The sequence below is a fragment of the Adiantum capillus-veneris genome, chromosome 15, assembly GCF_014529385.1.
Source record: "Adiantum capillus-veneris isolate H3 chromosome 15, ASM1452938v2, whole genome shotgun sequence".
NCBI classification, from domain to species: domain Eukaryota; kingdom Viridiplantae; phylum Streptophyta; class Polypodiopsida; order Polypodiales; family Pteridaceae; genus Adiantum; species Adiantum capillus-veneris.
The window spans coordinates 30290625-30317975 of record NC_140945.1 but is presented as its reverse complement, the minus strand read 5'-3'; the positions used below and the strand labels follow the sequence as shown (position 1 = coordinate 30317975).

General features: G+C 45.9%; 1 protein-coding gene across 1 annotated transcript in view; it reads right to left on the bottom strand.

The window, feature by feature from the left end:
* Positions 1-26505, bottom strand: part of LOC147440457 (Polyketide synthase, enoylreductase family protein) — a 77940-nt gene extending 51435 nt beyond the window's left edge. The window contains exon 1 of the mRNA XM_086530198.1: positions 26090-26505. Coding sequence (XP_086386324.1) covers positions 26090-26235 — 146 coding nt within the window. The 5' untranslated portion in view covers positions 26236-26505. The remainder of the gene's footprint in view (positions 1-26089) is intronic.
* Positions 26506-27351: the final 846 nt, after the last annotated feature.

Below are 27351 nucleotides of genomic sequence, written 5' to 3'. Positions count from 1 at the left end.
GGAGTGCACCTTGGAGAGGGGCGAGTGCAGAAGGCAAGGAGGGCGCTAGCAGATCGAAAGAGCAGAGAGAGAGCGTACGTTTTTTTTCTCAAGGGGATAAGTGAGTTAGTTTGTAAAAACTCACTATCCCTTTTATTATTGTATAAGGACCAATTTAATAAATTAGTGGCCAAGTTCAATGTGAACTTGGCCAAAGGTTAGTAACCTTTAAAATGTACATTAAAGGGGGCCATTTGGGCCTTTAACCCAACAATCATGTCCTGCCCAAGCAGCCCACGTCCCAACCGGGAGACCTACATGCGCTAGCATCCAGAGGAAACACGAAACACGATAGCTGACATGGAGTGTGAGGATTAGTGGTGATGATCCTATAATTAGAACTGAACACTTCAGACTCGAGACACTAAATGTGTGTTTGATTGATTGAACGAATGCTTGAAAACTGAGTACAATAGGCTCCTTATATATAGGAGACGAAGAGACAAATGGAAAGACACGTCTCATGGTGAAGAGACGCGACTTTAGACGTAAAGACACATCCTTTCGGCGAAGAGTTGCAACCATTGGGTGAAGAGTCGCACCCGTAGAGCGAAGGGGTGTGACCAGTCGTCGAAGGAGCGGTAAAGGGGTGTGACCATCCAAGTGTAGGGGTCCTCCTTGGCATGGCACTTCGCGTATCTGCAACTAGGAGTAGATGTAATAATGTTAACATAGTCACAATCGTGACATTCCCTCCAATTTAAAATGAGAGCCCGTGTCAAAGAAATGACTTCTGATGTTGATAGAACTCTAGAAAAGCATTCAATCTTCGAAAATCTTCAATCCTTGAGTTATCGGAAACCTTTGTCTTGAACCTTTGCTTCTTGCGAAACCTTTTTGCTTTGACTGCTAAATCCCATGTCATTGCATTATTCAAAGACTTTTTAGAGGAATCTGGCATAATCAGGCTGACTGCAACAAGAGGTTGATCTTTAAAATTCTTCATGCGACGTAAGATTTCTGGTTCAAAATCTTCCAATAACTGTGAAATATTTAGTGAAGAGGAAATCTTCTCAAAGCACTCTTCAGATTGGGTAACTTCAACTTTAATAATCACTGGAGAGGATTCTGAATTGAAACTGCAATCTGTTTGGGGCAACGGAATGGTTGTTTGCGCTTTGCTCAAGATGAGTGCTCCGAACTGTGCTCAAGGTTCCTTTTAGTTCTTATGGAAGAGAGACCCTTCCGTTCTTAATGGAAAGTGCTATGATCACAAACAAAGTGAATGGACACTGTGCATGCAAATGTATGAGACTGAGAGATAGAGAGAGAAGACAGATATGACACCAGAGACGTAAAACCCTCCTCTGAAGGCCCCACTCTCGTCGGCGAGAGTGGTCTACTTATGATTGCACAAAGTGGTACAATGACGATGCAATGGACTGATGCAATCTGTGACTATGCCGAAGACGACGACGGTGATGACGACAACGAGTTTAGGGCTGAAATCTGTGATCTTCTCTCTGCTGAATTTCGGGATTGTTTCGGTGGCTGAAAATGACTGTTTTGGCTGCATTTTTATGGGCTGAACATGGGGCATCTCCTGCAACCATTTAGGCTGAATCTGCTGCGTTTTCTATCTGCTGAAATCTGTGTTTTTTATGGCTGATATCGAGGGCTGAAAACGATGTGTGTCTACAGGCTTAGGTTGCGTTTGTATGCATGAAAAACACTACCATCTTGAAGGTATTCTTAGCGTTAGTAAAAACGCTGAAGTGGCTGATGTGCAAGTCTAGCGTTTCTTTCGTCGCGCTCGCGGTCCTTGGCTACTTACTCACGGTCTTTAGCTGCTTGTTCACGGTCCTTAGCTGCTTTTTCCTTGGCAAGTCTTGCAATTCTTTCGTCGCGTTCACGGTCCCTAGCTTCTGGTTGTTCTGCTTTGCTTGCGAGTTGTGCCAATGCAACTCGATTCGTTTCTTGTTGTTGTGCCATCATGTCCAACATCGACTTGACCATCATCTCCATAGGAGTGAGTGCAACTCGTGGCGTAGATGGCGAAGGGGGAGGGTCGAAAAAGTCTCCTGGTCAGGAAAAATCTTCACCGCCTCTCTCATGCTCATCACCTGTATGCAAAGTATCCATGCCGCTTCAGGTGACGACCATGCACTATGATCTTTGGTTCACGAGGTACTTGGATTCTTGAGGGTCTTGGTTCTTGGGTTCTTGGGTTCTTGAGAATCTTGAGGTTCTTGAGGTTTTCTTTCGCTTGCAAATCGCCTTGGAGAAGGATCTTCTCTTCACCCGAGATACTCCTTTCTGCGGGCGCACCCCTTGGCGGCCTTGCGCTCACACCAAGGTTGCTTTTTCCCACCTCATGTCGATTGGCCGGCCGCTTAGTGCACGGTCCGCTCTCAATGAGTGAAAAGAGACACAAAGGGAGGCTGGACAAGCCCTTCTTTCTTGGGATTCCTCTCACTCTTCAACAAAACACGATTAGGAATCGACACGCCCAAGCGAACTTGGGTTCGTGCGACCTCAACAAGCAAAAAAATTCTTGTGGTTCTTTCCTTGAGTGATACGGAACACTGCCAAAGCTCTGATACCAATGTTAGGTGCAGCGGAATGATTGTTTGCGCTTTGCTCAAGATGAGTGCTCCGAACTGTGCTCAAGGTTCCTTTTAGTTCTTATGGAAGGGAGAGCCTTCCGTTCTTAATGGAAAGTGCTATGATCACAAACAAAGTGAATGGACACTGTGCATGCAAATGTATGAGACTGAGAGATAGAGAGAGAAGAGAGATGCGACACCAAAGACGTTGGAAAACCCTCCTCCGAAGGCCCCACTCTTGTCGGTGAGACTGGTCTACTTATGATTGCACAAAGTGGTACAATGACGATGCAATCGACTGATGCAACCTGTGACTATGCCAATGACAACGACGGTGATGACGACGACGACTTTAGGGCTGAAATCTGTGATCTTCTATCTGCTGAATTTCGGGACTGTTTCGGTGGCTGAAAATGACTGTTTTGGCTGCGTTTTTATGGGCTGAACATGGGGGATCTTCTGCAACCACTTAGGCTGAATCTACTGCGTTTTGTATCTGCTGAAATCTGCGTATTTTATGGCTGATATCGAGGGCTGAAAACGTTGTGTGTCTGCAGGCTTAGGCTGCGTTTTTATGCATGAAAAACGCTACCATCTTGAAGGTATTCTTAGCGTTAGTAAAATCGCTGAAGTGGCTGATGTGATGCTGGCGATGATCTGCAAAAACGCTACCCAACTGATGGTGATGGTGATGGCGATGATGCAAGGTGGATCGCTGGGGATCTGATGTTGCCCGCGGGGAAAACGCTGGCTGATGTGTGTAGTGGTGATGGGTTCCTGCTGAGAAGTCGCCTGTCGAGCACGAAGCTCCTGCTGCCTCTTCTGCCAGAGAGTGCTAACTTGGGTTTGCTTATATATTAACTTAGCAAAATTGCCCTACCTACTTTTGTTGGGAAGTCACTTAAAAATAATAAGTGAAAATACCAAAAATAGGGAAAATAGGCTAAATGCACTGGAAAATTCCCCTGACTAAATCTGATGGATTCTGAAGGGAATACTGATGATCATGTTGTGTGCAACCAAAGGATATGCATCTATGCTAAGTGACTGGGCATGCACGGTCTACGAATACTCACAAAAGTGCCAGATCACTGCTAATCTAGGCTTGACTGGACTGACTAAACCCTGTTATACTGTAGCTTGTCCACGGACACATAGGGTTGAATGTGTCACGTGACACAATCATCTTCAGAGTCATCTTCAGAAACTGCCACTTCATGACTTGCAATTGGCATATCATCATCCAGCAAATCAAAGAAAGCATAATCATCCTTTGACTCAGAATCTGCAACTATGTTCTTATCTTTGTCTGCTAACCAAGTATCACTTGGAAAAACTTCTTCATCAATAATAATTTTTGCATCTGCATCGGAAATCATATTCGCTTCATAATACACTGTAGCATGTTGTTTGACTTGTACGCGTGAGGCTTGAATCACTCGTTCTGCATGATAAAGCCCGTGTAAAATCAATTCATGTCCATCTTTGAACAAATTGATAGTATGTCTTCGAAAGCTAATTGTTGGATCATATTGGAATAACCAATGCTGACCAAGAATAATGTCATAATAAGATAGAGTCGTTACTTCGAAATCCAGTTGATCTACATAATTTTGAATACCGAACTGCAACTGTCGAACTGTCTCATCACAAGTCAAATTGATCCATCTGCTAATTCCACATCATATAAGTGAGATGTCTTCTGAGTTGGTAAACCAAGCTGTTGAACGATCTGAGAGCTGACGCAATTATTCGAGCATCTGCTATCAACCAAAATATTGATGGAACGACCATTGAGAGTTCCAAGAAGGCTTAGAACTTGCTTTGAAAGAGGCTCCGAAACTGAAGAATTGCATTGAGCATGCTTCATAAGAATAGTCATATCCTCTGAGACATGAATTGTATTGACCATTGATTTTCCTTTAGCTTAAGCAGAAGCTGATTGTTCAGAATTCGATGATGTTTCTGCGTTGGAATTTCTTTTCAAATTAGATGGATTTGGTCTCTTTGAACAATGATATCATCTATGGTCACCACCGCAAATTGTACATAAACCATCCTTCTTTGAAGTCGAAGATGCATTTCACGAAGAGCCTTGCTGAGTATTGGAATGCCGATCTTGAGAAAAATCACGTCCTTTACCACGATCAAGTGGAGCATGTGAAAGAGATCAGCTTTGAGATTGTTGATCTTGAGAGTAGAACCTTGAAGTTGAATAAGGTGTCGTTGCTTGCTGTCTGAACTGAGACTTATGTTGCTGACTTTGGCTATAGCTGTCTCTGCAATCGCGCTGTAAGCGAGCGTTGTTTGAAGATCTGGCACCAGGGAGAAAATTCTGTGTAGGGCGCCGATTATCGTCAAGGCAATTGCAGCATCCAAGGTGGTAAAGTTGTATTTGTGCACATCGTCCTTCAGGTTGGGTTCGAGTCCGTCGATAAAACTATGAAGTTTATCAAAGGGACCAAGGGTCTCTATCTCCAGAGTTAGCCTTTGGAACTTTGTGACGTACGCGGCCAAGGAACTGTTTGGCTCAGGCGACGAAGAGAGGACCGGGCATGAAAATCCGCATTGGCAGGTTCGAACGCTTTGCAAAAAGCATCCCTGAATTTATCCCAAGAAGGTGTGTGTTTACCATCAGCAACCCGGTGTTGCCACCAAAGAAATGCTGTGTCCTTGAGCAGAGAGCTAGCAAGTGCAACTTTTTTACTCTCGACCAAATCTGTGTTTGATAAGTAAGCCTCCATTTTGAACAACCATTCGTCCAGCACGCGCTTGTCGCGGGGACCATTATACTGTTCCGGCAGTTTAAAATCAAGCTTCTTCTTCTGTGCAACATTAAAAATTTTATAAGGTAATTCAAGTTCGCCATAGTCTACCTCGTCCGTTGGATCTGGTTCGTTTGGCTCGTCCACTGAAGATTCGGAAGAAGGTATCGAAGCAGCATGTGTAGTCCGAGAAGCAATATGATCACTTCGTGATGAGTTTTGCGTTTGCATCTGATCCAAGCGACTGTGAAGTGATGCGAGGCTTGTGGAAAGTGTGGTCATCTGCTCCTTAATAAGAGTAGGGGCATCGTCAGATTGACCACCTCCGTTCTGAGAATTCGGCATGGTTACGCCTCAAAGGGAATAACGAACAGGTGCAAGTTCTGGGTTGGGTACTCCAGGAGCGGAAATTATGTTTAGAACGGGTTCCGGCTCTGGGGTCGGGTAATAATCTTGGGTTTTGGAGTATCGGATATGAACATGACTTCGCGTTCCGGTAAAATTTCTTCGGGAATCTCGTCTATGGACAAGAAAAATGGGACCGGAATATGAAAGTCGTCTTCGGCTATGACGGCAAAAAGTCTCGCGTGCGCAAAGTGCACACAAGGCCAATGCGGGAGAGTGGAAGAGAGGGTGACACCGGCTATAAACGGACGTTGGAGTTCATTTTGATCTGGTGGGTTTTTTTTGTGGTTAAGTTAATTTATTTGGTGGTTTTAATTGATCAAGTGAGTGAGTTCACATGGGTTTTAAAAAATTGGGTAAATTTTGGGATAGGCCAGCCAAGTTTGGCCGGCCACTTTGGGTTTCAATAAATTTGGGATGTTTAATTAAAGTCAGCGCTGGTGTTACTTAGCGTAAAAACAAAAACTCCAGCCAAGAGATTTTTTGAACGAAGCGTTATCATGCAGCCAGTGCAATGTTTTCAAGGGGCAACCAGCGTGCAATTCAACAATCAGCCCAACGCTTGCAAAGGGCAGCCCAACGTTTGCAAAATTCAGAATTTAACCCAACGTTTCCAGAATTCAGCCCAGCGATTTGGTAATTTCAGGCCAACGTTTCAGAATTTCAGCAACCATTGGTGACGTTTTCAACAGCCAGCGCTGGGAAAGGGTACGAGAGCAAGGGTGAAGGGATGCGATCAGTGGGGAAAGGGTGCCTTCCTTGGTGCCCTCTCACGAAGAGGTGCCCTTTGGATATGCAGTAGCCAACAAAGGGAATTCAGCCCCTTGCTGAGTGAAGGGGCACATAAGCGAAGAGACACTCGTATGTGAAAGGATGCCAGGAGGGTGAAGAGGTGCCGTCCTTTCACATGAAGAGGTGCGAGCGCAATCCCGCAGGAACACCACCCGATGAAGAGGCCGGGTACGTGGCACTCCCGCACACCCACATCTGCATCTCTGTCCTTTGTTCTATATGTATAATGTATGTAATTGGAACAAAATAAATTTAAGTTATCTCACACTGGTAGTAGAAGTACACCATCTTTCCTATGCGGACATACAGCACACTGGGTAGAGTCGATAACGGCGAGGTTAGGTAGACGCCAAGTCCAAAGGCCCGGGAAAAACAATTTGCTATGATACCATTGTGAGGATTAGTGGTGCTAATCCTATAATTAAGACTTAAGACTTTCAAAACATTGAATGTGTGTTTGATTGATTGAACGAATGCTTGAAAACTGAGTACAATAGGCTCGTTATATAGGAGACGAAGAGACACAAATGAAAAGACACGTCTCATGGTGAAGAGACGCAACTTTAGATGTAAAGACACATCCTTTCGGTGAAGCTCCAACCATTGGGCGAAGAGTCGCACCCGTAGAGCGAAGGGGTGTGACCAGTCGAAGGAGTGTCGCTTTTGGAGAAGAGAGACGTCTTTTGGGCGAAGGGGTGTGACCATCCAAGCGTAGGGGTCCTCCTTGGCATGGCATTTCGCGTATCAGCCAATGCGTGCGTTGTACTCAAAAAATGACACCGTCTCCTCTGCAATATATCCCGGTCACATCCACTCTCTCGGATCCTAGACAAGCTCTGCCAGTGGTAAACCTTGCCAAACCCACAACCTCCATAACGATGCCTCCTCTGAAGAAGACACAAGGTCTACACATAAGCGCTTGCCAAATGCACCTACCACTCGAATTGGCTCATAATGCAAATCAGGCTGCTCATCCAAAGGATAAGAGCCCTGAAATGTCAGGCGCATGTGCCCTCTACTATGTCCGTGATCTGCAAGCGAGAAGACAAGAGTGCCTCTGCGCACCAAGAGTGGATGCTGTCATCATTAAAAAAAGGCCACCAGCCCTCATGCATGGGCAGATCCGAGTCACCAAGGATAGCCTGCCGCCAATCCAGAGGAAGAGCATCCTCAAAACTCTAGCATTCAGGTGGCAACTCCCCTATGTATACCGAACTCAATGCTAATGAAATCCGCATCAAGCAAGCCTGCCTCTAACCAGATCCGTACAGAAGCTGCTAGCCCATCATCCCATCTCGCCCAGTCAATATGAGTCCTCTCGCCTAACTGACATCCCTCATGATCACGAACATATGCATTCCAAATCAAGGGCTGTCTCTCAATCTCCTCGATGCATCGCGGTCTTCGACGAATCATACCTTGACGTATAGTCAGCCAAATCCGTAAAAGTGATCTCATAAAAGGAGATAGAGTATAATCCAAAGGAGCATCAATGAAGATGAAACGGATAGTCGTGCGCCAAGGCCCCTCTGCATCTAATGATCCAAAACGTGGCACTGCACGGGACAAAGAATGATACAAAAATTGTTTCCAAGGCTCGGCCCCAAGAAATAGGACTCTAACTATAAGTTTGGACAGCAGAGCACCACTCTCCATCGTTGGATCAATGATGCCCAACCCTCCCTCTTCGCGGGCAACACAACAGTACGCCAGCTAACTTTGGGACGTGTGTTGTGCATGCCATCCGAACCTCCCCACAAATAGTTGCGCACCAAAAGCCGAAGCCGAATGAATACCCCAAAATGCATAGTCCAGCAAGAAGTGGTGTACCAAACAGTTGCCAGGAGAACCTAGTTCACAATCAAGGCTCTGCCCACAAGAGAGAGATGCATAGACGACTAATGACAAAGCTTCCTCCTCTCTCTCACTCTCTCTCTCTCCCCCCCCCCCCCCCCTCGCACTCCACCCACACACTCGTTGTTGACTCTCCCTGCACCCTCGCGCTCGCGCTGCCTACAGCCCTCCACCCCTACGCTCGTTGTTGCTGTTGACCTCTATCGCGCAAGATCCCCCCGCCCCAGCCCTTTACCACGCAGTCCCCCCCGCCACTGTTGTGCAGACCCTGCCCACGTACATGGCGTGCTAGTTCCCCCCATCGCGACTTGCGAACCAGGTTGTGCAGGTCCCCCCCCCTCCCCTCACCACAGGTCGTACAAGTTTCCCCCGCTCTACTTAGACAAGACAAAAAATCAGGAAATACAAGTAAATTTGGAAATTCAAAAAATCAAAATTTTTGGGGAATTTTCATAACTTTTGGAAAACTTTTGGAAATTGCAGGAATGTAGGCTTGATGTGGAGAATACATATGTATGCATGATGTGGGGAATATATGTAGGCTCAGTGTGGTTCTCTCTTGGCCGCAAGAACCCCTCCCTCCCTCTCACTTTTGGCGGCTATGAAGCACGAAGAAGCAGAATAACAAAGCTGACCGTTTAGAGGATGCCATTCAAAAGTGTGAAGAAGAAATGGCCGAGACCATTAACAAGATCAACCGCAACCTCTTGAGCACGATAAAGATGCTCGAAGAACGCGTGTTGGTCCAAGAAGGCAAGATAACCACACTGGAAGATCGTGTGACGGCCCAAGATAAAGAGCTTGCGCTACTCAAGAAGAAGCTTGCCGAGGTGAGATCTCGAAACACACTTGAAGAGGGAGAATTGCAACCCTCAGTAATAGAAGAACTCAACACGATTAAAGAGCAAGTGGCGGGCCATCAAAGAGGGGGAAGAGCAGCACAAAGAAATGACGACTTCTTGGGTGGATGTTATTACAAAGACTCAACAGAAAGCGGATATGAGACCGAGAAATGATACTCTAAAAGAGTATGCATTCCAAGGCAAATGTCACCCAAACAAGATTGAAAACGCCATGTGATTGAAGGGAAGGGAAGAGAAGGACAAGGTGAGCAAATGTAGGCACAAAGGCAGCTTGGGTGGGAACCAGAGCAACACCTCTCTCTCTCTCTCTCTCTCTCTCTCTCTCTCTCTCTCAAGCTTAGGCTTTGCTTGTTAGGGCAAGCTAGGTTGGACCTGACTAGCTTCACGTCCAAGCTTTAGAGTGGGGTCTAGCAAAACCAGATTTAGAGGCTTATACCCGAAGTGGAATGTAATCAAGATGTATCTAATTTGTCGTGTAGGTCGAGTTCGGCCTCAAAGGGTGTTAATAGTACTCTCTTTTTCTTTTTTTTTGCAAGGTGGTTGTATACTATATACAAAAGAGACCTGTGGAGATGCTCAATGGCCTATCACCCAAAGGATGTACAAAACAAGGATAAGAATGTGAGGACTATGTATACATCAAGGTGGCCTTAAGGAGGTATGCAAAATGAACTATTGGGGAGGTGCATAATGCCATGTGATGTGACCATGGTCCAGACTCAAGAAGATCTCGCCCATGTCTGGAGAAATGAGCATCTACACCTGTCCGTTGCCCTGGAGGAGCCTGAAGTATCCCACTAGCTGCGAAGAGTGTGTAGCAGCTCATTCCAATTGGAAGACTGTGAGCCAAGATGTGAGCACAACGGGCCTTCCACATTGTGAGCACAGAGTGATGGTGCAGATCGTAGTAAACATTGTATCACGCTAGTAGAGGTCCAATTGATGACTTGTATCTACAATCATCTACAGAGTCCCCGATCTATAACCCCATGAGTATGAAGACCTAATCTATTGGCGAGCCCTGGAAAAGAGCCATGCAACTCGTAGTAAACATTGTATCACGCTAGTAGAGGTCCAATTGATGACTTGTATCTACAATCATCTATAGAGTGCCCGATCTATAACCCCATAGAGTATGAAGACCTAATCTGTTGGTTGAGCCCTGGAAAAAGGTATGACCCTGAAAATTGCAAAAGCCATGCAGTTGCCCCCCACGTCACGAACACATCATGCATGCCCGCCCTAATCAACAAACAACAAACTGCCCTACACATTGGCTGAGCATAGGACAAACCTAGAAACAGTGTCTCAAAGACTCAAGCTGTAAAGTACATCCTTGATAAGTCTGATCATGACAAGTAACCGCGGCCCAAGTGCCAACAAGCAATCCTACATGCTTGACCATCCATTGGAAATAACGGCTCTTGAAGCTAATCCCGATGGTCCAAATGCATGACCAAAAATGTCGCTGAAAAGAGTGGTAGATGTGTTGATCCTGCCCATCAGAGTGACAGGGAACAGCTGGAACGAGCCCCTGCCGTTCCCGGAACACGTCCCACATGAGAAAGACACCCGGAACGGATACGGGAACGGAACGGCATTCTGCCTAGGGATGTAACCGGAACGTCTGACGAAAGGGCCCGGAACGGGAGGTCGCAACGCGGAACAAGCTGGGATTTGGAACGGTCAATTTGAAAGTCAAAAATATGACCCCTTTTTTTTTGTTAAAAGCCGTTCAGAGGCAGCGTTTTTGAACGTTTGGGAGAGGGGGTGGGGGGGCTATCCTATATAAGGGCTGAAGGCCTCTAAACATCATCCCTCCCTCAAGCCTTCAAGGGCCAAGGTTGAAGGCTTCACATGCTCAAGCCTCACATGCTCTAGCCTCTAGCCTCGGCCCTCTCCATCAAGCCTCTCTCGAGTCTCGACTCTCTCCGCATCCCTTGGGCAAGGCTCAAGCCTTCATTCATTCATTCTCGTCTCTCTCCCTCTCTCTTGGGCCTCAAGGCTCAAGAGTCAAGCCCTCAAGCTTCAAGGCTTCAAGCTCCACACCGCAACCTCTCTCTCTCTCTCTCTCTCTCTCTCTCTCTCTCTCTCTCTCTCTCATGGCCCAAGCTTCCCCATCAAGTGAACGTGTGCCCTTGGGCGCGAAGGAGGAGGATGAAGCTTCATGGTGTGACGAAGTGCATTCCCGAGTGTTGGGAAAGGCCGGTGGTGCACGTGCATGGAAGTGAAAACTATGCGGCTTCGAACGGCAATCCGGCACAACTAAAGTACGTGCTCACTCCTTAAGCTAGAGGGACAACGAGTAGCAATATGCAAGGCGGTCAACAAGCAATTGTTGAAGATATTCGAAGCCAAGGATGCCATCATCAAAGCCAACAAAGAAGAGAAAGATGCGGTGGTTTTGGCAACCCTTGTACTCTTTAAATAAGTGGGTAGGCCACTCACAACTCAGAGTATCTGGACGCAGATTCTGAGTGTGATCGCCTGCCCGCCAGTCTTGTACTTTGAACTCAGATTAATACAAAAAGAAATACCGAAAGGGATGCCAGTCTTTGGGGCCAATCTCTAGGCACGGAACTCCGTCGGGCCAGTGTTGAATCTATTGTGAACTATGAACTGTTTTGAAGTGGTTATTTGGTGCTGTCGCGGTAGACTCTTGACTTGGAGTGTCCAAGTCTGTTACAGTGGTATCAGAGCATGGCCGATTTCTCTTCTATGGGAAATCCGATCCCAAATATATTTTTCCGCGGCACCTATGGCTTCACGCAAGGATCAATCAACTCCCTCTGCATCCAGAGATGCGGCAAGGGATCACAACGAAGATTCAAGCAAGGAGTATGGCCCGCCTCGGCCTACTCAGGCGGAGCGTCGAGAGATGGAGCGTCGTCAATTGATCGGCGATGCAACAAAGATGATGCTCAATTTTGCGAAGGACCCAAAATTTGCAAAATATATGAGCGAGACTTCTTTTCAGGAAGTGCACGAGCAATGGCAGAAAACCACACCACTACCCCCGAAACCCGCTCTTAAGAAACCTTCTGCTCACAAGAAATATACAGAGAAGGAATTAGAAGAGGTGGTTGATGCACGAATTGCTCAGTTTTTTGACACGCAGAACAAAGCTAAACAGCACGGCAAAAAGCAAAAGAAAGGCACTGACTTCCCGGGCTATTTGGGTCGTCAATCGACATTTGAAAAGGCAAAGAAACAGAAGAAGCGTGTTCGATTTGAAGGAGTACCCAGTTCTTCTTCTTCTTCTTCTTCTTCTTCTTCTTCTTCTTCTTCTTCTGACAGTTCTTCTAGCTCATCTGACTCGAGCAGAGAAGACCGAAAAGGTAAAAAGCGAAGCAAGAAGCAACGCTTCAGAAAGGGCAAGAAAAAGGCAAAGAAGTCTAAATCTCGCCCAATGAGAAAAAGGCAAAGAAGTCTAAATCTTGCCCAATGAGAGACAATTCTACAAAGGACTCGTCTACAAACAGTTTAGACTCTGATGACAGCAACTTTTATGCAAAGAAGAAGATATTTATAAAGCCAACCAATATGACTTTCTGGAAGATAAAAGCAAGAAAGTCCGATAGTTTAAGGAAGGTGGACAGTCAATTAAATTTGACACGTTTTCGGGATATAGAGATGCTTCGAAGGCTTTGTCTTTTGTACAACAGTTTGACATCACTTTCGCGAGAGGACGATACTCAGAGCACTCTAAGATTCGGAGAGCTGCCTCTCACTTTAAGGAGAATGCTCGAACTTGGTGGTCCACGCTTCTTTTAAACAAGACTGCACCAGTTAAATGGCTAAAATTTAAGAAGCTTTTTATTTCTTCTTGGCTAACTTGAGAGTATGAACGCGATATACGAGCTGCTTGGAACCATCTTTGGATGACCAAGAAAGATACTGTGGACGCTTATTGCGAGAGTTGATTTGAAGAGTGGATATCATCAGATCCGAATCGCGCCGGGAGACGTCTACAAGACAGCCTTCCGGACGACTTTTGGGTTATTTGAGTTTTTGGTGATGCCTTTTGGCTTAACCAATGCTCCTGAGACATTTAACCGGATAATGGACAGGATTTTTCAAGAGTACAAGCTATTTGTTGGCACTTTCTTTGATGATATCATTGTTTTCTCCAAGAATGAGGCAGAACATAGAGATCATCTACTTCAGGTCTTTCAAGCATTACGAGATCACAAGTTAGTGATTAATGCAAAGAAAAGTGAATTTTTCCTATCAGAGATACACTTTTTGGGACACATTGTCTCAGCAGCGGGAGTGTAAATGGATCCGGCCAAGATAGAGACTATCCGTGATTGGCCCGATTTGAAGAATGTCCATGAAGTTAGAAGCTTCTTGGGACTGTGTTCGTACTATAGGCAGTTCATTCGAAATTTTGCAGAGGTTGCTTCCCCTTTGCATATCTTGACACAGAAAGGAGTCCCTTTCTCGTGGGGACCCATAGAGGTGACTCCCTTTCAGACTTTGAAAGAGAAATTGACTACGGGACCAGTTTTGACTTTGCCGGACTTGCAGAAGTCATTTGAAGTATATTGTGATTAGTCTGGGTGCGGTCTTAATGCAAGAAGGCCATGTCATTGCTTACAAGAGCCGATTGTTCTCAAGGCCGGAAAGGACAGCACAGATTTATGAGAAAGAGCTTTTGGCGGTTATCCATGCTCTTACTCAGTGGCGGCACTACCTACTCGGAGCGGATTTTACCGTCTTTACAGACTATCAGAGTTTACGCTACTTCTTGTCACAGAAGCAGCTATCAGAAAAGCAGATGCGGTGGGCAAACATCTTGTCACAGTTTCACTTCCAGATTGTCCATGTGCAGGGACAGCAGAATGTGGTGGCAGATGCTTTGTCTCGGAAGCCGTTGGTTCTGGCTATTTCTGCGATACATCATAGAAGCTTCGAGGATATGGTCGACCAGTACGCCACAGATCCAGATTTCGAAGACGTTTTCACTCCGATACGAGATGGGGAGACAATAGCAGGATATTCCATTCGGGATGGCTACTTGATGAGAAAAACCATGTTGTACATTACACAGCCGTTGAGGGAAAAGGTTATGACTGAATGCCACTGTCCACCCTTTACGGGTCACTGCGGTATTGCTACCACCATGAAAGGAGTAGAGAGAGACTTCTTTTGGCCAAGACTCAAGAAGGATGTGGAAGAGTTTGTGCGCAGTTGCTTGGTATGCCAGAAGGTCAAGTTTGACAGGCATAAAGCACAGGGATTGTTACAGCCTTTGCCCATACCCACCCGCCCCTGGGAAAGTATTGCAATGGATTTCATTTTTGATCTCCAGAGAACACAAAGTGGTCACGATGGTATCTGGACTGTTATTGACAGATTTAGCAAACAGGCTCATTTCATTCCAGTGAAGAAAACAGTCAAGCCAGATCACTTAGCGAGATTGTTTGTGGCCCAGATTTTCAGATTACATGGCATGCCTGAGACGATTGTCTCCGATAGGGACCCCAAATTTACAAGTTTGTTTTGGAAGGCAATTTGGGAGAACATTGGCACGCGGTTGCAGTTCTCATCATCGTTCCACCCGCAGACTGACGGGCAATCAAAGATTGCCAGTTCAGTGGTTTTAGATTTATTGAAGTCTTATATCTCGGATCAGAAGACTCAATGGGAAAAGTATCTACCTTTGGTGGAATTTGCCTACAATAACACCATACTCTCTTCGACGGGGAAGGCGCCATTTGAGATTGTTGAAGGTGCTGCGAAGGTTCCACCCTTCCTAAGCACGAAAGATAAGATTTTTGAAGCGGATGAGTATACGCGCGACTTAGACACGGCTTTTGCCAAAGTCCGCGAGGCTTTGCAAAAATCTCAAGAAAGACATAAGAAGGCAGCGGATCGCCATCGTCGCGATTTGAAATTGAAGGAGGATGATTGGGTGCTCTTACCTTTTGAGAAGCCACGCTTGAGAAAGAAGAAGGGAAAGGAGAGGCTTTTTCCAAAGCTTAGTATGCGATACTACGGACCTTTCCAGATCTCTGAAAAGATCAATGATGTCTCCTTCCGTCTGAAACTGCCTGAGACTTGGAGGATTCACAATGCATTTCATGTGAGTCTCTTGAAACCTTTCAAAGGTGATGTACCTAATGATGGGGAGCCCGATGAGCAACCCGAAGTAGAGAAAAACGAGGAGATCCTTTGTTACTGAACAGATTTTGGCACATAAGGACACAAAGAATAAAGGTAAAGTCCGAAGGCGGTTCTTGGTTAAGTTCAAGAACTATCCTGCATTGGATGCGAAGTGGATGGAGGAGGAGGACCTAGCAGATACTCCTCAAATTATGAAACTTTACCTAGAAGCTTTTGGTTTAGCATAGTCTATTCCAAATGGAACCCAGAATTCAGCTTGGCCGGAGATCTGGTGGAGTGGGATGCACAAGAGGGGAGTTACTCCGCTCCTTTGTCAACAGATGCCTTGATTTCTGTATACTAAAGTCACTGATGTCTCTTTGAGCTTCAGGGATACTGAGAGCTGACAGTATTCTGTTGTATGACTTTATCAAATGGAATTCCGGAACATGAAACTGATTTGTTCTTGACTTGTTTTTAAGTGCAGGAACTGATAGACAAAATGATTGCAGCATTTTGGTCTAATTGATCTCGAATAGACATGGTTGCAATAGGGGTTAGTCAATCTGACATCGATGAGGTCCCGACTGGATCTAGATGCGATTGCTAGCTACATTGCCGATAAATCATGATCTAAGATCCGAATGAATGTTGAATGTCATGTGATGTCGTGGGATGTCGTGTGATGTGACTGTCAATTGGTACATGTGCTAGATTTGTGTTCCTAGTGCGTAGGTACTAACAGTCAGTGTCTGCTAAGACGGTTTATGGCCTCTGTCTGTTTTGCAGACGTAATCGAGGACGATTACAATGCTTTCAAGAGGGGGGTATGTCACAAAGTGATGACGTGGCTGTCCGCTCTGCTGAAACCCTAATCCTAAAAATTTGAAACCCTAATTATGCCCTAACCTAATTATGCCCTAACCCTAACTAGAAAACCCTAACCCACAGTGTTGATGAAACCCTAACCCTTGGGAAAACCCTAACCCGCAGTGCTGACGTGGCTGAAATCCTAAAACGCTGACGTGGCAGGCTGGTACGGCAGGCCTGCGATTTGCAACGTGATTTCTAGCAGTAGACCAGCGACAGTTTCAGCTTTAGGCATGAGCTTTTTGGCACTGCTTTATTTTCCTACGCAAGTTGAGAAAGAGAGAGAGAAAGCTTTCTTGCTTTAATTTACCAAGCAAGAGAGAGAAAGAGAAACTGCTTTATTTTTGCAAAGCTTTGAGCTTTTGATTTTCAGCTTTTGGGGCTCTGCTTTTGGCAACCCTTGTACTCTTTAAATAAGTGGGTAGGCCACTCACAACTCAGAGCATCTGGACGCAGAGTTCGAGTGTGAGCACCTACCCGCACTCTTGTACTTTGAACTCAGATTAATACAAAAAGAAATACCGAAAGGGGCGCCAGTCTTTGGGGCCAATATCTCTAGGCACGGAACTCCGCCGGGCCAGTGTTGAATCTATTGTGAACTGTGAAATGTGAAGTGGTTCTTTGGTGCTGTCGCGGTAGATTCTTGACTTGGAGTGTCCAAGTCTATTACACGCGGCCAAGCCGAAGCGACCCGCAATCGACCCCAACAACTTGGTTTTTCCCTCTTCTACATCTTCTTCGTCGGTCGGTGGTGATAGTAATGTGGCAACGGCGGAGACGGGGGCAACATCATTTCAATCAGAATTTTCAATGCCTAATACTACTCCGGTCTCCACTCCTAAACCTCACCAATGCACCTTACATACCACTTGGGATCCAAAAAGGAAGGAGGATGTGGCATAGTTACCCGGAACGCAGAACAGGAACAGCGACGGGCCTCCCTGCGGAACGAGGGAATGGCAAGGGGTCCGGAACGGGAACGGCGCGGAACGGGAGGCATTAAAAAACACCCAAATAATGCAATTTTTAGCGTTATGTGTTTAAACTTTGAATACAAGTAGTATTAGAGTCCTTTGACTCTAATACTCACAAAAAAAATACCATTCCACCTTATTATGGCTTGATTGCACCGTGTGATGATGCGCGGTCATAGTACGTTCACAACAGACACAATGCATGCTTGAGATAGAGAGCTTGAGAGAGGCTTCACTTCTTGAGACCAAGGGAGAGAGATCTTGAAGCTTGAAAATTGAGGGCAAGCCCAAGAGAGAGAGCTTGAGAGCTTGAGGCCCGAGCGAGAGGGTAGAGGAAGAGAGAGAGAGCCTTGAGGCTTGTTGCATTTGGGAAGGAAAGGGGTGAGGGGGGATGTCACAAATGGGAGCGCATAACAATATAAAATGCATTCGGATAAATAGGATTTATCACTTATTACTAAAGCCAGAGGATATAGAGAGAAATAGATAGAGAGAGAGAGAGAGAGAGATAAAGTGAGAAGATCGACACAGTACTGGGACCAGAAGATGGGCTGGTCCCCCCTCGTAATAGTATCTTTATTGCTGAGGAGAAGTCTATACAAGCACTTGAACCAGTTTCCTCTGAACCCATCTTCATTCAAGTGCTTGCTTTTCCTTGTGCACAATTCTAACACAGTTCGGAATTTCCTCCCGACTATGGATATTCCCTTTCCGATGCACCCGTCACCCACCTTGTGACGCATCAGGAATACCCATCACCTAGTCCTTTCCTACCGAACTTACGGTACAATCTCCTTCACGATGCTCGATGTCACCCATCCTATGACGCATCAGAGATGTCTGTTCCCGGATGGTCCGATACTTCTTTCCGATGCTCCCTGTCACCCATCCGATGTGACACATCAGAAGTACCCGTTCCTGGTGGCCTTACAGATATTCCCGTTCTCAGTGCTCCCGTCATTACTTTGAATGACGCACTAGGAATACTCTGTACTCGGATGTCTCGAATGAGAAAAGCCCTCTCACTTAAAATTCCAATAATTCATTTAGAATTATTTTTCCTTGGTGTTCCAAGCGAGAAAACCCTCTCACTTATAAATCCAATAATTCATTTAGATTTATTTTTTTGTAAGATAAAGTCAATATAGCAACATCCCTCTCACTTATAAACAGTTGTCCTCAACTGTAGAGGTCCAACTGAACTGTCGGGGAGAAACCGGAAAGATTCCAAATCTTGCTCAATGGTGAGTTGAGCTAGTCCTTTCTCAAAAGAGAACTTAAAAATTAAATTAAACAAAAATTCAATAATTCAATAATTCAATACTTAGCTTACCAGTTCATGTCCTTCCTCTAGTACCTCGAGGATATCCTTCACCATCATCAAACTTACGAGCCGTGGAAGAACTCGTCATTCGCGTCTTTCCAACAAATCGAACGTTTCCTCATTCGAGAGTCTTTTAACTCAATTCCACCTTCTCAATCCGAGAAGAATAATCCTCCTAGAAATCAATCTAGGTATCTGTCCTTGCACATAATCCTGCGTTGTTAGTTTAGAGGGTATTAAACCTCTTGTGTCCTCCCACATAGGGAATGCTCAAGTCATAGAGCATTAAGCTCGATGTCTTTCTTGCACAAACAAAGTTTGCGATCACCTTAAAGAAGGTTCTTGTTTCAGATTCTTTGTGCACGGCGGCACTTCCTTCCAATCTTTTCCTCCTGCAAGTTATTACCACCAGCAGTGTTTTCCCGACGCCCATTAGAGTCGTTTTCTTACAGAATCATAAAAAATGATTCATCTTGCAAGCATCAATGACGCCTTGCAAAATCTCAGGCAGATAGGATTCTAGCCATAGCATTTTCTGAACGTACGTTCAAACCTAGTTCACAATAGAGCGAACCCTCTTTGATTCTCAGGGATGTTCTCCCATATGTAATTCTTACCATTTTGAAACGGTTGGCGAATAATATTCTTACGAACAGAATAGTTCGAATTTATTCCAACAGCGTGTAAATGCTACTTGACGTGCTCATGGAGAAACATATACCGCAACCAAAAGTTGCTACTGTAATGGTAAAAGCACATAGCGTACTCAATGATCAACAACCATCAGAAAACCTCTTCTCCGTAGAGAAACTCAAATTCCTTCTACCAAACACATCTCAAATAGAGATTCTCGTGTCGGAATATCCTTGCGCGCAAAAAGACGCTCAAGAGAGTACAACAAACTCTCGTCCAGTTCCTTGGCATAGGTCTGCATCTTCATGTGTTATCCATGTACTCAAAAGTGTACATAATTCTTACGCTGTGTTAGAGTTTCAATGAACCTGGGAAATTACCTTCCCTTCGTAAGATCCTTAGAGCGAAGACGCTGAACCTGACGATTTCTTGGCTCAATCTTAGAGCAAAACCCGCTCATCAAATAATCTAGGATTTCAATCCTTGGATTCCTCGAGCACAGGCCGTAGTTGTCACTTGTTCCTTCCCTCGTAAAGAGAGTGTTCATTCACTTGTGCGAAAAGCACTACCATGTCTTCCCTGACCGGGTAGGGGGTGTGGGCTTAAAGAGTATTCAAGCTTGATGAAAGCTTTTCTTTGCTGGAAAGCTCAGAATGGTTCCTTCATAATTTTCCTACCCGCAGTAGCAGGTAATCTATTCGGGAATTACCGGATACCAGATCAATAGTTGACCTTCCGGCTAGTTAAGCAAACCAATTTATCTCAGAAAACAATGTTTCAGTTTGATCCTGCTCTCATAAACACTCGAGAGTGGTAGTCCCGGTTAGACATAACCATATCTTGTGCAAAAGAGCAAACAAGCACAATGCACTTTATGATTTCCTCAAAGATGTAACTTTGATTGAAAACCTGCCCTCTCACTTAAAGTTCAAGGGTCTTCTATTCAAGAACTCAGGAGTTAGATTGAATTCCCTTACTCCAAACTTTCTGTGTTCAATGATTCCAGTCCCACTACGGAGATTGGATTCTATGTACACTAAGGTGTACACTTTCAGCTTTTATTGCTGACTCTACCATCTGCTGCAAAGTATTTTGCAGATGCGTCTACAAAATTCGGGCAAAAGTCCTTTGTTGAATTTCTTCATCTTTCCTTCCTCAGAGAGGATCGAGAATGGAGCTACCTTGGCAAGAGTGAACCACTACTTGCTTTGACTCACTCGTGTTCCTCTTGGGCAAACCCATCCCAATCTTCTTGGATGCCTTCCTCAAAGTGTAGAGGAAAAAAATTTGTCGAAAAATTCAACCTTGAATTGAATCCAAGTCTTGTTGTAAGTTCCTTGCAGAGCTTTGGTATACCACCAAGTACTTGCAATCCCCTTGACGTGTTTAATCACATGCCTCATCTTCGACGCTTTTTCAGAAATTGCCGTTTGCAAAGGCAACTTCAAACTTGTCGAATCAAAGCGGTAGCTTTCGGGGCATCTTCCCTTCCGTCAAAAGTATCAAACTTGACTGAAAGTGTTCCTAGGTCTAGAGACCTTCTTCATATCCTTCCCGGAATGATGGGATTTCATGGCTATAGTTCTAGATTGACGTTCATGGATATTTTCTGGATTCTGAAGAATCTCGAGTATTCCGCTCCTTGGATTCTCTACGTTCTTGAGCGTCATGCTCTTGTTGCCTTCTCAGAGAATCCCAAGTCTTGTGTCGACTTCTTGCAGAGAGAAAAAAAAAATTCCGACTCTGCGAGCTTTTCCTTGCATGACTTAAGGTTCCGCCTGCTTACTTCTCTCTTGGCTTGTCATGGCTTCTTCCCGTATCTTCCCAGAGTCGTCCTCCTTTATAGAGAAAGAGAGGAGACCATGCTCTGATACCACTGTCACAAACGGGAGCGCATAACAATATAAAATACATTCGGATAAATAGGATTTATCACTTATTACTAACGCCAGAGGATATAGAGAGAAATAGATAGAGAGAGAGAGATAAAGTGAGAAGATCGACACAGTACTGGGACCAGAAGATGGGCTGGTCCCCCCCCGTAATAGTATCTTTATTACTGAGGAGAAGTCTATACAAGCACTTGAACCGAACGTTTTACCACGTTCGTTCTAGAATAAGACTTGATGGTTCCCGGAAGCCTCAGCTTCCGATTCCTAGGGCAAAACCCTATTCCAAGGAACTTCCGCTCCTTATTCCAATTCCTCGAGAATCAAGGTTCTCACCTCTGGATCTCACATTCCAGACTCAGGGCATGACATCCCTGCAACTCTCTTTTAGAACTCTATTTCCAGAGTCCTCTTCCTGCAGATTAACTCCGCTTTCCTGGACACGAAGTCCTTCCTTGGGAATTTCAACTTCCGGATCACATCTACCTCTCTTCGATCCGTGGATCTACTTCCCAAACTTGGGTACGAAACCCTTGGGCTGATCTGGCTCTAGTTCCTCAGAGCGCTTTTCTCCTGCAGAGGCTCATACCTTCCTCTGCTCCTACTCCCTCACTAAGAGGAAGTACACCTGCAAACAAATACTCAAAGTTCATAACATGAAAATCGTTACCTTCAAAGTCTCGACGCTAGAAACGCAACTCCGTTCTCGAAAAGCAATTCCCCGGAAGAGATCTCTCCATAGAAAATCCTCTCTTCCAATCCTACACACAAAAGAGGTGTGTTCTCGGGTTCCTTCTCGTAATTCAGCCCCGTCTACGACGTTTATGGGCTGAAAACAGAGAAAAACAGCAACTTGTCGCGATGGAAACACGCTTCGTAGGCACTTCTTCGCGAGGGAACTCGCGCACTGGGTCTTGGCGACATCTGGTACACTTGGGGCAGCCATGGGCATCACCGGCAACGTCTTCTTTACGGCTGAAATCTGCAGCAGCATCTCCTCCTTGCAAAGATTGGTCTTCCTCCTCTGAGTGAGGGCATGTGATGCTTTTATAGCTCCTAGCCACGGGCACGAATAGCTGCTCGCATAGAGATTTTCTGTTCTGCCAGAAAAAGAGAGAGAGAAAACGCTGGCTGATCTGTTGCCTTATTTATCAGATGGCTACCCACTTATTAAGTGGGCGGCCGACGTATTTTAAAAATAGTCTGAACCTGCCCAAAAACTCAATAAAACCTTATAAGTTAAAAACAATGCTTTCACAGCACTTCCCAAGCGTCCCTGGATGCAATCACACGCACAGTTGCAATGCAGACATAGACTTCCTCGCGGGAAAGCATCTGCTTTCCCGAAAAGCAATCCCGCTTTCTCAGAAAGCATCTGTTTTTCCTCAAAGTTTCCTCTGAACCCATCTTCATTCAAGTGCTTGCTTTTCCTTGTGCACAATTCTAACACAGTTCGGAATTTCCTCCCGACTATGGATATTCCCTTTCCGATGCACCCGTCACCCACCTTGTGACGCATCAGGAATACCCATCACCTAGTCCTTTCCTACCGAACTTACGGTACAATCTTCTTCACGATGCTCGATGTCACCCATCCTATGACGCATCAGAGATGTCCGTTCCCGGATGGTCCGATACTTCTTTCCGATGCTCCCTGTCACCCATCCGATGTGACGCATCAGAAGTACCCGTTCCTGGTGGCCTTACAGATATTCCCGTTCTCAGTGCTCCCGTCATTACTTTGAATGACGCACTAGGAATACTCTGTACTCGGATGTCTCGAATGAGAAAAGCCCTCTCACTTAAAATTCCAATAATTCATTTAGAATTATTTTTCCTTGGTGTTCCAAGCGAGAAAACCCTCTCACTTATAAATCCAATAATTCATTTAGATTTATTTTTCTGTAAGATAAAGCCAATTTAGCAACAGGGGAGCAATTTATAAGGGAAAAAAAAACACCCAAAATCTGCCCCTTTATGCTTTCTTACCATTGTTGCCATTCCGGGCCGTTTCGAGACGTTCCGGCCCCGTTCCCCCCTGCCGTTACGGTTTTCCCTGGTCTGTCGGAACGCCTTGCCGTTCCGGGCACCTGCAGCCAACCGGAACGCCGTTCCGGCATTCCAGGCCTTGATAGGGTGTTCCCCGGTAACTCTGGGATGTGGATGCAAGTGTTGCACGCTTTTTCTATCATGATCACATCCCCTTCGTAAAGGCTCGGTAAGCCTATCATCTTCTCATGATTTGCCATCTCGATTCTCATTCTCATCTAAACAGTAAATCCTAATACCTCTTGTGTGCACTCTGTAGGTCGGAGTACTTCAAGACAATGTGCACGAGGATTGGAGAGTATGGGGCACGCTATGTGCCACCCTCTTCCGAGGCCCTCTGTACTACTCTACTCGATAGAGACAAGACTGTTGTGGAGATGGCAACCCTCAACATGAAGAGGCAATGGACGAAGTATGGCGTGACCCTCATTGCGGATGGATGGACCGACACTAGGAGGAGGTCCATTCTTGGCATTGTTGCCTATTCCAAAGGGGAGATGTATTTTGCCCACTCCTATGACGCTACGGAGACGGGAAAATCAGCAGATGTCCTTGTACACAAGTGGGCCTCTGCCATACAGACCATTGGGTCGGACCTTGTGATAGGTCTAGTTACCGATGGGGAGGCATCAAACAGGGCAGCCGGAGCTATTTTGGAAGGCGCTTATCCTGACATCACGGTGTCCTTTTGCATGGCACATTGCCTTAACAACCTCTTGAAGGATTTCAATAAAAGTACCTTGGAGAGAGCCTCTCATTGCATTGACGTCCAAGGTGGTTGCTTTCATCAACAACCACAACACACTTTGAGCCGAGTCTGGCAGTCCAGTGGTGAAACCAGTGATCCACTTGCTTAGAGTGATGGACGGTATGCAACCTTGCATTGGCAAAGTCTATGAAGCAATGGATCGCATGGTCGAGGCACTTGAAGATCATGAGAAGGACCCAGATAGGCTCGAAGAAATCAAAGACCTTTGCAGTAGCAGGTGGAATGCCTATAGTTCTCTTCATGGTGCAGCTTTTGTGTTGGACCCAGAGTTCCAAGGTGCAGGGCAGGAGCATGATTCGGAGGTAAACACACATTGGAACACCATTTTGAAGAAGCTTCACCCTAATCGTGACATGCAACGCAAAATCAAGGATCGGCTTACATTTTACAGGGATATGCGAGGATCATTTGGAACAGCCGATGCCCAAATTGATCGCACCATGATTTCTTCCGTCTTGTGGTGGCAAGAAAATGGTTCAAATGGTCCCGATCTTCAGCGACTTGCCATCCGCATTCTCAACCAAGCGGTTAGCTCTTCTTGCTTGGAGAAATTGTGGAGTGTATATAGAGCCACATTGCATCTAGAAAGAGAAACCGACTTGGAGTGGAGAAAGCAAATGACCTTGTTTTTGTCAGTGCAAACTTAAAAATGCTTTGCAAGTCGGCATCCAAAGTGACAGATCCTTATCTACAGTGGGAGATGGAGGCATAGGCAAAGGTGCTTGGAGAGACAGGAGGATCTACGCATGAGGATGAGCCTATGCAGGAGGATTGGGATGATATTCACTCCAGGACTCCACTACAGATTGGGAGGTGGGATGCTCTTCTGCCCCTACCCAGAGGTGAACATCAGGTATGAGTCATGACTCATTGCTCATTGGTTTTTGATATTTGTTTCCTTTGTGGCCGTCGGCTTTGCCCCTTTTTGTATTGCACTACCACATGAGTGATTGAGTCTTGAAGATGTCTAGTGACTCTTACGGTTGTTATTTAGCACTCTAGCCTCTACATGTCTTTTTTTAGCGCCTTGGCTGGCCTTGTAAGCCATCTTTATAATCTATGATCTATCATCTTTTTGCTCCAAGCTTTTGTGTGGAGTCTAGACGCTATTCAACTTTGAGTTAATGTTCTTTCTATGAAGAATCAAGATGCTTTTGTAAAGGATGATCCCAATTCATGTATTGTGTGTAGTGCGCAATCACGTGTAAGCCTTAAAGACTTAAGAATCATTGCAAAGCATGCCTAAATAGGATTCTACTTGGACTAATGGGTGTGTATGGCTCTCTACTAACATAAAGGTTAAATCCAACCTAATTTAAGCTTACCGTTCTGACCCCGTTCCCGTTCCGCTTTTCTTTTTTTTTGGGGGGGGGGGGGGGGGGGGGGTTTCCAGAGGCCCCCATTCCCGTTCTGCGTAACTTTGCATGCCATGCCTCTGACTAACATGGACGGTGAGGTGGGTGTCATGTCCACAAGATAAGCAAGCCTCTTCCCAAGAGAGACAGTGTACTCAAAACAAGAAAGAAGGACCCATCAGCCTTCCCTCCCATAACCACAATCTCCAAAGCAGTGCCTCCTCTATAGGGTCAACACACGAGCGCCTCTCTAAAGAGCCCACCACTCAACACGTTCCAATGAGCATCCAACTGCTCTCTCTCTCTCTCTCTCTCTCTCTCTCTCTCTCTCTCTCTCTCTCTCTCTCTCTCTCTCTGTGGGGTGTGTGTGTGTGCGCGCGCGCGCTCTAATAAGAAGAGGAAAATTTCAAATGGTAACCTTTCTATCACCCAAGTGTGGTAGATTGGTTATGCCATTTCCCTCTTGAATAATAGGTCTTGAGTTCAACTGTCCTCGCCGGATAGATCTTTAAGGTCTCTTGGGACAGTTTCCTACGACGTTACAATTCTCTTCTTCTTCATCTTCACACACACACACATGGGCAGACTCAATCATAATGAAGTCTAGCACTGCATAAATCATCAAATAAGAAGAATCCATGCATCAAAGTGGTGGTTGGAACACTTTGATTGGAAAGGGCAAGTTCATGAGAGAGCTAAATGATACACAATGCAGGTATAGTTCCTACGTTCAACTTGCTTTTAAAAAACACATATTTGAATTGTGTGTGTGTGTGTGTGTGTGTGTGTGTGTGTGTGTGTGAGTGTGAGAGAGAGAGTTCCTGCGATTAAAAAGTGCGCTCCAAGCTACTTACTTGAGAACTTCCATTGGGTTGCCATGGCGCTGGAAAAGCAGGCCCTTGCCAGGCGGGCAAGCAGAAGAAGAGAAGGCTCTTAAACCTGTGCAGAACAAACTTCGTACACGAGTGAGTGCTGGATGGAAGCTACGCTGCAGCACCATCGTTTCTACCGAAATGGAAATTTATCATGTGTTTCATGCGGATGTTGTAACGCTCCTCTCTCCTTGGCACCTGGCGCTCTCCGCCTCCTCTCCCCACCCTCGCCAAAATATCGACTACCAAATCTGATTCTTGAGAAATGGAAGAGAGAGCTTCAATCTATAAAGGTTACTGCACAGCATTCGGCACTGGGCAACTTCTTCGAGAGGCAGCTCTTCCTTGGCCCAGCCTCAACATCACACGGGCAAGTTCAAATGGGAACAATGGTCGGGGCGGGGGTGGGACTAAAACCTGCCAAAATATTCACAGTATGACACACCCAAATCGCCTAAATTTCATTAGAACACATGGCTGGCCCTCCGGACTAAGTGAGACGGGCATGGGAGGGTGGGATCTACGGCGGGGCATTGTGGGCCGTAGATCCCAACGACGGCGGCAAAAGTAATCTAAGGTATTTAGGTACCCTAGATTACTTTCGGATGTCGTCCTTGTGCATACATGTTATAAGTAAATTAGGGACCCCACATTTCACAACGCGCGCATGGCGTAGTGGTTAGGGTGTGCGCCTCTCATAAGTGAGGTCATGGGTTCAAAACCCACGCCCGCAAATGTGGGTACCCTAGATTACTTTCAAAACTCCACAATCCCCCGGCCATAGATCCCACCCTCCCATGCCCGTGCCACTTAGTCCTAAGGATGGCCGGTTATGGGAGGTCGTGCCTTGTTAATAAATGACATGGGGTGGATTCAAGGGATCAACGGCAGGGGATAAATCTCCAGCAAGCGCAAAAAAATAAAGGTTCCCAACCGGCTGTCGAGCCTCGAACCCACAACCTGCCCCTACACACTCCCACACCCAATCCAGCTCGCCTAGCGCATTCCGTTGAATGCATTGCGAGTCCCGCGCTATATAAGTCTTCCCCCCCCCCCCCCCCCGCTGCGTTGATTCGACGGTCCAAAGCTCCCCACCCCGTCGAAAACACGCCCCTATCGTAGATCGCCTAGCGCGTTCCGTTGAATGCATTGCGAGTCCCGCGCTATATAAGTCTTGCCCCCCCCCCCCCCCCCCCCCCCCCCCCCGCTGCGTTGATTCGACGGTCCAAAGCTCCCCGCCCCGT